The sequence below is a fragment of the Bufo gargarizans genome, chromosome 5, assembly GCF_014858855.1.
Source record: "Bufo gargarizans isolate SCDJY-AF-19 chromosome 5, ASM1485885v1, whole genome shotgun sequence".
In the NCBI taxonomy this organism is placed as follows: Eukaryota; Metazoa; Chordata; class Amphibia; order Anura; family Bufonidae; genus Bufo; species Bufo gargarizans.
In genome coordinates this window covers 230,917,816-230,931,384 of record NC_058084.1, presented here as the reverse complement: position 1 = coordinate 230,931,384, position 13,569 = coordinate 230,917,816, and the positions used below count along the sequence as shown (strand labels likewise).

Genomic DNA, 13,569 nt, shown 5'->3' with positions numbered 1-13,569 from the left:
GCTGGATATATGTATATTGCTGCCCAAACATCTTGATTTGCTGTTTGAATATTGCGTAATATTGCTGGACATATCTATACCATTGCTCAAGTATCCTGCCGCGTATATTGCGGTTGTTCAAACATACAGCCTATTCAGGCAGATATCTGCTCAAATTGAATATATTTGTGGACAATTGTACGGACCAAGCCAGGATTTTAGGCCACATGTTCTACCACTAAAGAAACACTGCGGCATCAGTGGAATACAGCCACTTTATTGATTCTTCAGAAATATACTTATTTATTTATACACACACATTATTTCACCAATTGTTTTTCAATTATATATCGTTGATCCAGTGGATTTTATGTAACATTTCATGCTGCATTTTACCCATTGGTCACCATTAGTTACTGTGCACTTACTATTCATTTATTTACTCACTCACTGATTTACTTATTTATTTATCCTTTTTCTGGAGATATATTTGCTGTAAACCACTGTTGTAGATAATAGAAGATAAAAGTACTGTGTTACATCTGCTAATGTCAGACTGGACCTATTAACACTGGATTGGATACTTGGATTTTTTATCAGCTATAAACAGTGGACAGTTGTATGCTCATTTTATCAATTTTATAAGTTTTATCATTTTATGTTGATCTCGGGAAATTAGTTCTATTTAGGGTACATTATTATTGTGTATTGCTCATATAAATTTGTTCAACTTATCGCTATTAATAAATTAATATATCATTTGAGTCGCTTTGCCCACCTTGTGATCTAGATATATGAGTGCCCATTTTACTTCTTTTTAATATTATTGTTCTTGGTGATTGGGTACAACATCTGTTTTGGTGCACCTTGCCATCCCAAACCAGAGGTGAGCCGTCCTTTATCCCTTTTATCACTAAAAACAGATAGTGACATTTTTTTCTAATCTGTTCTTATTTTTTGATTAAAGACAAAAAAAAAAAAAATCTATTTCCTTAACATGATTATGAGGGCTGCTATCTTGCCTGAGCTGCTGTTTACAGTAATTAGAGATATGCTTTGCAGCAGTCATGGTAGGCCATAGACACAATGGATAGGAGGGGACCACAATGACTTTTAAGCATGCTCTGTGAACTGTGCAGGAGTTAGGAGGGAGTACAGTCGTGGCCAAAAGTTTTGAGAATTACATAAATATTGGAAATTGAAAAAGTTGCTGCTTAAGTTTTTATAATAGCAATTTGCATATACTCCAGAATGTTATGAAGAGTGATCAGATGAATTGCATAGTCCTTCTTTGCCATGAAAATTAACTTAATCCCCCAAAAAACTTTCCACTGCACTTCATTGCTGTCATTAAAGGACCTGCTGAGATCATTTCAGTAATCGTCTTGTTAACTCAGGTGAGAATGTTGACGAGCACAAGGCTGGAGATCATTATGTCAGGCTGATTGGGTTAAAATGGCAGACTTGACCTGCTTGAAATCATTGCTCTTCCATTATTAACCATGGTGACCTGCAAAGAAATGCGTGCAGCTATCATTGCGTTGCATAAAAATGGCTTCACAGGCAAGGATATTGTGGCTACTAAGATTGCACCTCAATCAACAATTTATAGGATCATCAACAACTTCAAGGAAAGAGGTTCAATTCTTGTTAAGAAGGCTTCAGGGCATCCAAGAAAGTCCAGCAAGCGCCAGGATAGTCTCCTAAAAAGGATTCAGATGCGGGATCGGAGTGCCACCAGTACAGAGCTTGCTCAGTAATGGCAGCAGGCAGGTGTGTGCGCATCTGCACGCACAGTGAGGTGAAGACATTTGGAAGATGGCCTGGTGTCAAGAAGGGCAGCAAAGAAGCCACTTCTCTCCAAAAAAAACCATCAGAGACAGATTGCTCTTCTGCAGAACATATGGTGAATGGACTGCTGAGGACTGGGGCAAAGTCATATTCTCCAATAAAGCCTCTTTCCAATTGTTTGGGGCATCAGGAAAAAGGCTTGTCCGGAGAAGAAAAGGTGAGCGCTATCATCAGTCCTGTGATATGCCAACAGTAAAGCATCCTGAGACCATTCATGTGTGGGGTTGCTTATCATCCAAGGGAGTGGGCTCACTCACAATTTTGCCCCCAAACACAGCCATGAATAAAGAATGGTACCAAAACACCCTCCAAAAGCAACTTCTTCCAACAATCCAACAACAGTTTGGTGAAGAACAATGCATTTTCCAGCACAATGGAGCACCATGCCATAAGGCAAAAGTGATAACCAAGTGGCTCGGGGACCAAAACGTTGACATTTTGGGTCCATGGCCTGGACACTCCCCAGATCTTAATCTCATTGAGAACTTGTGGTCAATCCTAAAGAGGCGGGTGGACAAACAAAAACCTACTAATTCTAACAAACTCCAAGAAGTGATTATGAAAGAATGGGTTGCTATCAGTCAGGAATTGGCCCAGAAGTTGATTGAGAGCATGTCCAGTTGAATTGCAGAGGTCCTGAAAAAGAAGGGCCAACAAATACTGACTCTTTGCATAAATGTCATGTAATTGTCGCTAAAAGCCTTTGAAACGTATGAAGTGTAATTATATTTCACTACATCACAGAAACAACTGAAACATGATGGTGAACAATCTTTGTCTTCAGGTAATTTGAGAGTTGTTTTGAGACCCCCATGTTACTACTCTTCAGAGAAAATTAAAAAGGAGGGAAACTTACAATTGACCCCCTTAAATACTCTTTCTAATAATTGGATTCACCTGTGTATGTAGGTCAGGGGTCACTGAGCTTACCAAGCCAATTTGACTCCCAATAATTAGTTCTAAAGGTTTTGGAATCAATAAAATGACAACAGTGCCCAAATTTACGCACCTGCCTAATTATGTTTAAACAATTATAGCACACTATCTGTAAATCCCCAAAAATTCATTTCACTTCTCAAATATCAGTGTGTGTGTCTACTATAGGATATATTTAACTGACATTTTTTATCGTAACAACCAACGATTTATACAGGAAAATCATGACGATTAACAAGGTTGCCCAAACTTTGACATCCCACTGTAATTTTGCAGATGACACTAAGCTGTGTAGAACTGTACAGTCTATGGAAGAAGTCCATAAACTACAAGCTGACTTTAACACTGAGTGATTTGGCATCAATTTGGCAAATGAGGTTCAATGTGGACAAATGTAAAGTTATGCATCTTTGTAGTAATAATCTTTTTGCTTCATATGTCCTAGGTGATGTAGCACTGGGAGAGTCACTTATAGAGAAGGATTTGGGTGTCCTTGTGGATGGTAGATTAAATTACAGCACAACAATGTCAATCAGCTGCTTCTAAGGCCACCAGGATATTGTCATGCATTAAACGAGGCATGGCCTCATGGGGCAGGGATGTAATAGTACCACTTTACAAAGCGTTGGTGCGGCCTCATCGGGAATATGAAGTCCAGTTCTGGGCACCAGTCAATAAAAAGGATGCTCTGCAGCTGGAAAAAGTACAGAGGAGCGCGACTAAACTGATGAGGGGAATGGAGGGTCTTAGTCTACTTTCACACTCGCGTTTTAGCTTTCAGTTTGTGAGATCCATTCAGGGCATTCACAAGCGGTCCAAAACGGATCAGTTTGCATTCGAATGCATTCTGAATGGAAAAGGATCCACTCAGAATGCATCAGTTCAGTCTCCATTCCGCTTTGGAGACAGACACCAAAACGCTGTCCACCTGATGAAACCGAGCCAAACGGATCCGTCCTGGCACACAATGTAAGTCAATGGGGATGGATCCGTTTTCACTGATACAATCTGGCACAATAGAAAACGGATCCGTCCTCCGTTGACTTTCAATGGTGTTCAAGACGGATCCGTCTTGGCTATGTTAAAGATAATACAAACGGATACGTTCTGAATGGATGCAGACGGTTGTATTATCTGAACGGATCTGTCCATGACAGCCGTAAAAATGCGAGGGTGAAAGTAGCCTTAGTTATGAAGAAAGATTAAAATAATTTAATTTATTTAGTCTTGAGAAGAGACGTCTAAGGGGGGACATGATTAACCTGTACAAATATACAAACCGGATTCCCAAAAAGTTGGGACACTATACAAATCGTGAATAAAAACTGAATGCAATGATGTGGAGGTGCCAACTTCTAATATTTTATTCAGAATAGAACATAAATCACAGAACAAAAGTTTAAACTGAGAAAATGTACAATTTTAAAAGGGAAAAATATGTTGAATCAGAATTTCATGGTGTCAACAAATCCTCCAAAAGTTGGGACAAGGCCATTTTCACCACTGTGTGGCACCTCCCCTTCTTCTTACAACACTTAACAGACATCTGGGGACCGAGGAGACCAGTTTCTCAAGTTTAGAAATAGGAATGCTCTCCCATTCTTGTCTAATACAGGCCTCTAACTGTTCAATCGTCTTGGCCCTTCTTTGTTGCACCTTCCTCTTTATGATGCGCCAAATGTTCTCTATTAGGTGAAAGATCTGGACTGCAGACTGGCCATTTCAGTACCCGGATCCTTCTCCTACGCAGCCATGATGTTGTGATTGATGCAGAATGTGGTCTGGCATTATTTTGTTGAAAAATGCAGGGTCTTCCCTGAAAGAGGTGACGTCTGGATGGGAGCATATGTTGTTCTAGAACCTGAATATATTTTTCTGCATTGATGGTGCCTTTCCAGACAGGCAAGCTGCCCATGCCACACGCACTCCAGCAACCCCATACCATCAGAGATGCAGGCTTCTGAACTGAGCGTTGATAACAACTTGGGTTGTCCTTGTCCTCTTTGGTCCGGATGACATGCTGTCCCAGATTTCCAAAAAGAACTTCGAATCGTGACTCGTCTGACCACAGAACAGTCTTCCATTTTGCCACACTCCATTTTAAATGATCCCTGGCCCAGTGAAAACGCCTGAGCTTGTGGATCTTGCTTAGAAATGGCTTCTTCTTTGCACTGTATAGTTTCAGCTGGCAACGGCGGATGGCACGGTGGATTGTGTTCACTGACAATGGTTTCTGGAAGTATTCCTGAGCCCATTCTGTGATTTCCTTTACAGTAGCATTCCTGTTTGTGGTGCAGTGTCGTTTAAGGGCATCCAGTACTGTTTTACGGCCTTGACCCTTATGCACAGAGATTATTCCAGATTCTCTGAATCTTCGGATGATGTTATGCACAGTTGATGATGATAGATGCAAAGTCTTTGCAATTTTTTGCTGGGTAACACCTTTCTGATATTGCTCCACTATCATTCTGCGCAACATTGTGGGTAGAGACCCATCTTGGCTTCTGAGAGACACTGCCACTCTGAGAAGCTCTTTTTATACCCAATCATGTTGCCAATTGACCTAATTAGTGTTAATTGGTCTTCCAGCTCTTAGTTATGCTCAAATTTACTTTTTCCAGCCTCTTATTGCTACTTGTCCCAACTTTTTGGGGATTTGTTGACACCGTGAAAATTTGAATCAACGTATTTTTCCTTTAAAATGATACATTTACTCGGATTAAATGTTTGACCTGTCATCTATGTTGTATTACAAATAAAATATTGATATTTGCCATCTCCACATCATTGCATTCAGTTTTTAACCACAATTTGTTTAGGGTCCCAACTTTTGGGGAATCCGGTTTGTATAAATGGGCCATTCAAAAATTACGGTGAAAAGCTGTTCCATGTAAAAAAGGCGACACTGACTCCGATTGGAGAGCAAAAAGTTCAGTCCCTAGAAGCGTCAAAGCTTCTTTACTCTAAGAACTGTGAAGCTGTGGAATAGACTTCCTCAGGACGTGGTCACAGCAGGAACAGTAGACAGTTTCAAAAAAGGGTTTAAACGAATTCTTAAAAGTTAAAAACATTAATGCTTATGAAAATATGTAGAAATCTGAGTCTCAATTCCTTTTGGGATTTGCATCCCCACCTATCTCTTGGTTGAACTTGATGGACGTATGTCTTTTTTTAACCGTATTAGGGTGCTTTCACACTAGCGTTTCTCCTTTCCGGCATAGAGTTCCGTCACAGGGGCTCTATACCGGAAAAGAACTGATCAGTTTTATCCCCATGCATTCTGAATGGAGAGTAATCCATTTAGGATGCATAGAATGTCTTCAGTTCAGTCGTTTTGACTGATCAGGCAAAAGATAAAACCGTAGCATGCTACGGTTTTATCTCCGGCGAAAAAAACTGAAGACTTGCCTGAATGCCCGATCCGGCATTTTTCCCCATAGGAATGTATTAGTGCCGGATCTGGCATTCAAAATACCAGAATGCCGGATCCGTCCTTCTGTGCTGTGCATGCGCAGAACGGTAAAAATGTGAAAAAAAAAAATACAAAAAGGATCCGTCTGTCTGCATGACAAGCGGAGAGACTAATCCGTTCTAGCAATGCATTTGTGAGACGGATCCGCATCTAGATCCATCTCACAAATGCCTTCAGTCACACCCAGATCGGCGGATCCGGCGTGTCACCACCAGACATCTGAGAAGCTCTGACAGATGTTCTTCAAAACCTCCTACTTGAGGTTCCTTTTGTTTTGCTTTCGTTTTCTTATCTCGTTAGCCTCTCTCAGCTGTCATATTGTTGCACTGATTGCATCCCTTTAAATCCCTTCCCCTAATGCATCACTTTGTGGTTTATACAACTTCTTGGAGTGTGCTGATGCTAGAAGCTGTTACTACTGCATCCACAAGAGAAGTCTGTTTTCTTTATTTCTGTTTGCTTGATCCTAGGTGACCCTGACTCCCTCCGTATTAAGTGTAGGGAGCCGGTGGTAGTGTCCCCTCACTATTATAGGGTGTTCAGGTGTCATACAGTCGAGGAACGAGGATATGCAATTTTCTACCATTGAGATTTTTGCTTAGGCTGAGCAGTGTCTTCATGTCTTCTAGTTTTCTGTACACCTTCCGTGACACCGGCTTGACCATATGCAAATTGACTGTCACACTATAAGAGTTCACTAAAATGGCCCTAGCCCAGCCACTTTAGCACAATTCAAGTTGCCTTGCCAGCCTGAGCTTGCTCAGTGAGCGACAGACTGTGGGAGGGGAGGGGGGGTTACCTTAAATTATCAAACCCGGTGTACCTAGACTGACCGATCTATTAAACACAGATGTTAAATGAGCTTTATTTGATATCTGAAGTAGAGTGCAAGCTTTTTTGGCAAAATTAATTACATTAGAAGGCTAGCTTTATTGTGCTTTAAACAAGGTACTGTAATGCTATTGCATTTATTTATCAGGATATAATATAATGGATGTGGGCATGATGTCCTAGCAAGCCAATTACAATTATTTTACAAGGTGTGCCCTTTTGTGATTTAATTGTAGAAAGCGCAAAATGAGCCAGAAAAGGGTGAATAGCAGGACTATAGATTCCTTCTTCAGTACTAGCGCAAAATAGTCAACAGGAGCACAGCCTGTACTAGAAAGCACTATAAAAAACTATAGAAACTGACACTAGTCTCCCTTCGTGTTCTGGTACACAGTCACACGTAGAGCCAATACCTTGTCAAACGGATTCTGTGTTGCCACTGTCTGTTGATACCCCACCTCAAACAGGCAGTATCCTAATGAATGACATTGGCACACATCTTGGGAAAACAATTGATGACTTCACCAAATGCTTGTTACTGGAAAGTCCATGGCAACCTCCTCCTGGATATGAGCTTCCTTTCTCTGTTCAGAACACGACTTCCAAAAATGGAGAAACTTGTACAATCAAACGATACTTGTCAAAACAACATATTGACAGTTTTCCTTGGCTAGTATATTCAGCTGTTAAGAAGGGTTTGTTCTGCAAGTACTGTGCGTTGTTTGCACAACATCGTAAAAGGTGGTCATAACAAAGGCATGGCACTTGGAAAATTGGTAACTAAGCCCCTTACGAATTTTATAAAGCTTAAGGGTAAGGAAGGAGATTTGGAAGTCTATGCAAAACTAGTTGAAATTGTCAATCAAATAAATTCACATCGTCTTCAGAAGGTGAAGGAGAACCAAGAGCGAATTCGTCCTATCATTGAGTCCATTATATTCTTCGGTAGACAAAATATACCTCTACGTGGCCACCGAGATGATGGTGCATTAATGGATGACGCCACTCCGGATGTGAATGAAGGGAACTTTTGGGAATTGCTGAGATACCGTGTTGCATCTGGAGACAAAATGTTAGAGAAGCACCTCCTTACTGCATCTTCATGCGCTACGTACATTTCAAAATCCACACAAAATGATTTAATCAAGTGTTGTGGTGATAAAATCTGCAATATAATTGTTGGTAAAATTAAAAGAGGCTTGCTATTTTAGTGTAATATTTGATGAAACTACAGATATTTCACATATAGAACAGCTTTCACTTAACTTTAGATATGTCTACAATGGATCTATTTGTGAAGATTTTATAAAATTTGTAGATGCCTAAGAATTTGCAACTCAGAGTGAGTCCGGATTGGATAGTTCAGATTCAGAACTAAGGGTCCATTCACACGTCCTGTTTTTTTTCATCCTGAAAAACGGTCCGTTTTTTGCGGATCCGTTGTTCCTGAAAATGTTTCCGTATGTCATCCGTTTTTTGCGGATCCGCAAAAAACGGAACCATGTATACATTTCAATAATCAAATAAAGTTGTTTGGATTTCTTTGAAAAAAAAATTGAAAAAAAAAAAATAAAAAATAAAAAATTTGTTATGTGTTTCCAGGAACGGAATCCGCAAAAAACGGATGACATACGGAATGACATCCGAATGTCATCCGTTTTTTGCGGATCCATTGACTTTGTATTGTACCAGGATCCGATTTTTCAGGACAAGAATAGGACATGTTTTATATTTAAACGGACATGCGGAACGGAACAACGGAAACGGACAGCACACATTGTGCTGTCCGATTTTTTCCAGGACCCATTGAAAATGAATGGGTCCAGATCTGGTCCTGATCTGTTCCTGAAAAAACGGAACAGATCAGGAAAGAAAAAACGGACGTGTGAATGGACCCTTAGGCTTACAGGACAGGTTTTAGGCCAGATGGTAATCCAACTTATCAAAGACCTCTCCCTGGATATCACTCATTGTGTTGGCATTGGAACAAACAGTTGCAGTGTTATGTCTTCAGAGGTGGCTGGCGCGGTTTCAGAAATTATTAAAGCAGCACCCAACAGTTGCAGATGTCCTTGCTACAACCATTCTCTGAACAATTCAATTTCAAAGTCCTCACAAGTTTCAGCAGTTCGCAATGCAGTAGCTGTGGTCTAATCAACCATTTCATTTTTCAACCAGTCAGCAAAGCAAAATGTTGTTTTAAAGCAGGAGTTAGGCTCTCAACTGACCAGTCTTTGTGAAACTAGATGGGTAGAGCGCCATGATTCTCTTATAAGATTTTGAGATGGACTAGTTAAAGTGGTGCACTATCAGCAATATCTCAATGAAAATGCTCAAGCTCTAGTTCATCAGCCTCTACTCTCATCCATTCTTTGTGCAGTGCAGAATTTATCTTTTCCTTGATATCACTTATCAATGTTCTGAAAGTAACACTACCTCTGAGTCGTTTTCTTCAATCTCCAACACTTGATTTGACAAGCGCATCTGAATGTCACAATGACAACCCTGGAGAATATGCGATATAACGCTGATCAGACTTTTTCCACTTTGCATATGGAGGCTACAGAGTTGGCCTCAGAACTTGGGGTGGAAGTAAAATTGCCACGTCTTGTAGAAAGACAAGTGCACAGATCAAATTACAAAGCACGATCGACTGAAGAATACTACAGGAAATCTTTGTATATTCCTTTGCTGGATAACATTATTAACGATATAAAAGCTCGTTTGTCAGAAAACTCAATGCAGTGTTTCCAGATTCAAATATTGATGTCACCCGTAATTGTAAAAAAAACAAAATTGAAACCATGGATCCTATTGCTGTCCACTCTTTATCAAACAGTTTCCACCCTCTTCTAAGCTGATGGTAGCCTTAGGATAGTGGAGACATTACTTCAGGGAGAAATTTGTCTCTGGCTCACAAAGTGGAAAAGGGAGTTATCCCAAAACAATGAAATTCCACAAACAGTCCTTGAAGTTTTAGATGTGTGCGACAAGGACCTCTTTCCAACCATCAGAAGTTTACTTCTGATCTTAGCAACTCTACCTGTAAGCGTGGCCTCTGCAGAGAAAATCATTCTCAACCCTCCGTCGTGTAAAAACATGGCTTCGGTCACGAATGTCAGAGGAAAGATTAAATGGATTGAGTTTGCTTTACATTCATAGAGATGTTCCTGTGAATACTGACCGAATAATTTAGCTATTTGCAAAGCAAGGAAAACGCAGAATTGAGCTAATTCTGTAAATTATTCATGTTATTTAATGTACAAATGTGATGTGTCTGTTGCTTTTAGTGTTTGGAAAGTGACACTGTTATCAGTATATTTCTACCTTTTTACACATAATTGGGCATTGTGTGTTACTGTTTTGTCTGGGAATATTCTGTTCTATAATCAGTATACAAACTCCTGAGGAAAAGGTCTCCAAGACTGTTAAATAAAGTTACATTTGTTTATAATTTTTAAAATCCGTAATTTGGAAAGATAAATGTGACTTTTTAAATCAGGTTAGAGCTGTACGATAGGTTAAATAAAATAGTCTGTTCTGTAAGCAAAACATTATTTTCTGTCCGCCCCCACAAAACAATCTAGAAGTGCCCCTCCCGAGACCAGGCTCTGGATCTCCCCCCAAAAAAAGTATAATAACAGTGATCAAAAAGTGGTGGAACATACCACACAAATGGTACCAATAAAAACGACAGTTCGTTCTGCAAAAAAAAAGTTCTCATACAGCTCTGTAGACTGAAATATAAAAAAGTTATGGGTGATTTTTTTTTCAAAGTTTAAAAAAAAAAAAAAAAAAAAAAAAAAAAAAAAACTATACAGCTGGTATCGTCGTAATTGTACTGAGCTGCAGAATAATTATGTCATGTGATTTTTTTTTTTGCGCACAGTGAACGCCATGATGTCCAAACCCCAAAAACATTTCACCCCACAAATCATTTTATCACCATTTTCCAATACAATATCCTGGAACGTGGGGAGGAAAAAAAAATAGGCCCGGTCTTTAAGGGGATAAAATATAAAGGGAATGTGTCATCCTTAACTTTATGCCTATGGGAGATCACTTCATCTTCAACTTGACTTGACTTGAACAATACTACAGACCAAGAAGTTATTATTAATAGGCCTAGTGGCCAGTGTGAAAACTTTTAGGATTTTTTTCTTCTTAATATAGTGATATGGAAAATGAAAAATATTGCCAACAACAATTTTTAACCCCTTAATAACCAGCCTGTTTTGGGCTTTAGCAACCAAGCTATTTATTTATTTATTTTTTTCATTTTTTTTTTCTGCCAATGTTCTATTCAAAAGCGCTTTTTCATTGTAAAAAATAATATTTTTATTGGACTTTTTAAATATTTTTTAACCATTTAAAAGTTCCAAAAGGGGACTATTTAGAAGCAATCAAAAGCTCTTCTATAAGTACAATAAACTATTTCTATAGTGTATTGTATATTAAAATAGTGCTATACTGACATTGACTAAACAAGCGCAGCCTGCTGGAAAACACTGGAGGTAGATCTGAGGCCTATACTAGGTCTTGGCCTGCCTTCACTAGCATTGGCACCTTGTGACCTCACTTGCGGGGTGCTGATGGTATACAGAGTGAGTCCGCTCCCTGTTACCGTTCACATGCGGCAAACGCAATTGTCCTCGCCATGTAAGGGGTTAAACAGCCTGGATCGGCACTCATGCTGGTCTGGCTGTTAGATCACGAGCGAGGCTCTAATGTGAGAGCTGATTCCCCGCTCTCCACTGTACGGGAGACCCATGTAGTGCTTAGACTGGGCTGTCATGAAAAGGCTTATTGGTGGTCACTAAGGGTTAAACATGTTTAATATAAAAACTTGAAATAAATAGGCCATTTTCTGATTACACATTCCCTTTAAAGGCTGCAGATTTTCAAGGAAATGGTAGTGGATTTTAGTGGTGGGTGAAATACAAAGGCAAATCTGAAAATCTATATATGTGTGTAGTGCAGATTTAACAGCAGATTACCTGTGGATTTCTCTGCGGCAATTCTGACTAAAAAGACAGAAATAAGTATACCAAAATATATTTAGCCCCTCTAGCATAACTTATTAACGTAACAAATGAGCTCTATGAGAAACTCAGCTTTTAAATAACATTTAACATATTTTTCATAAGTATTCTATATTAAAAAATAAATAAAAAAAGATGATTGGGGTCATTTATCAAACTGGTATAAGATACAACTGGCTTAGTTGCCCATAGTAACCAGATTTCACCTTTCATTTTGACAGCTCCTTAGGAAAATGAAAGGTGGAATCTGGTTGCTATGCTTCTACTTTATACCAGTTTGATAAATGACCCCAGATGTTTACACTTTCACAAAAAGTTGAACTTACAATACGTCCATCACCGCTCCCAATGTCAACGACTGTTCCGCTTCTAAACTGAAGCATTTTCAAGACATTTTCCACCTGAGTTTCCGATGCAGGCACATAAGGAAGACAAATTTTTCTCAAAGCAGGTAACACAAACGGGGTAGCCACAGCATATAAAGTCAATAATGTGCCTCCCACAAAACCAGTTGCAACCAGTCCCCATCTTTTAGTTTTTTTATTTTCGCTATTGGAATTCAAACTGAGCTCTTCCGAAGTACTACCACTTGAAATGAAATGAGGCATCACTGGAAAATCTATAAAATGAGACAATAAACAACTGTTAATGACAATACAGTTATCCTGAATACCTCAGTTCTCAACTAATCATAGCTGTTAAAAATAAAATCAGTTTTTTGTAAGGCTACTTTCACACTTGCGGGAGCAGGTGTTCGTGCAGGGGAAAAGCCTGCCGGATCCGTGCTAACGCTAGCCCACCGTGCCATCAGAAGTCGGCTCCGGCCCCACTATAATGGCCGAGAGCGGCCGGACAAAAACTACAGTACGCTGTGGTTTTTGTCCGGCCTCCTGTCGGCTTGTTTGCTGCCGCAAATGTGAAAGTAGCCTAAGCTAGGCAATTGAAGTAAAAAGTATGCCTGGCAGATTGTTAAAATGTATCAGTTTGGAGTTCAGATTTTTTTCCCTGTTTTTCAATACAATGAAATGGTAAAACAATAAAACTTGCCCCACAAAAAAACAAGTCCTCACATGCCCATGTGAATAAAATAAGTAAAAACTGCAATTCAACAGCGATGTCTTCAATACACCATAAACAAGCGTGCTCTCATTTTAGAACGTTTAAATATTTAATTTATACAGTGGTGCTTTTTCTTTTCAGATGTGTGTAGATCAAACAAACATAGGGGCACATTTATCAAGACCGGTGGCAATTCATCTGCCACTCTGCACCCCAAAACTCAATCACCTGAGGGCCAACCTTCAAGATGAGTGGGATGCCTTGCCTCAGCAGGCAATAAGTCGACTTGTCAACAGCATGAGACGTTGTTGTCAAGCTGTAATTGATGCTCAAAGCCACATGACAAGTTATTGACACATTAACATTTTTGTGGGGGTATACCCACCACTGTTGGTGTCA

General features: G+C 39.5%; 1 protein-coding gene across 2 annotated transcripts in view; it reads right to left on the bottom strand.

The window, feature by feature from the left end:
* The window catches only part of ATPSCKMT (ATP synthase c subunit lysine N-methyltransferase), a 163,327-nt gene that overhangs the window by 86,447 nt on the left and 63,311 nt on the right, over window positions 1-13,569 (bottom strand). For both annotated transcript variants that reach the window (XM_044295130.1, XM_044295131.1), the window contains exon 2: window positions 12,438-12,730. In XM_044295130.1, coding sequence (XP_044151065.1) covers window positions 12,438-12,719 — 282 coding nt within the window. In that variant the 5' untranslated portion in view covers window positions 12,720-12,730. The remainder of the gene's footprint in view (window positions 1-12,437; window positions 12,731-13,569) is intronic.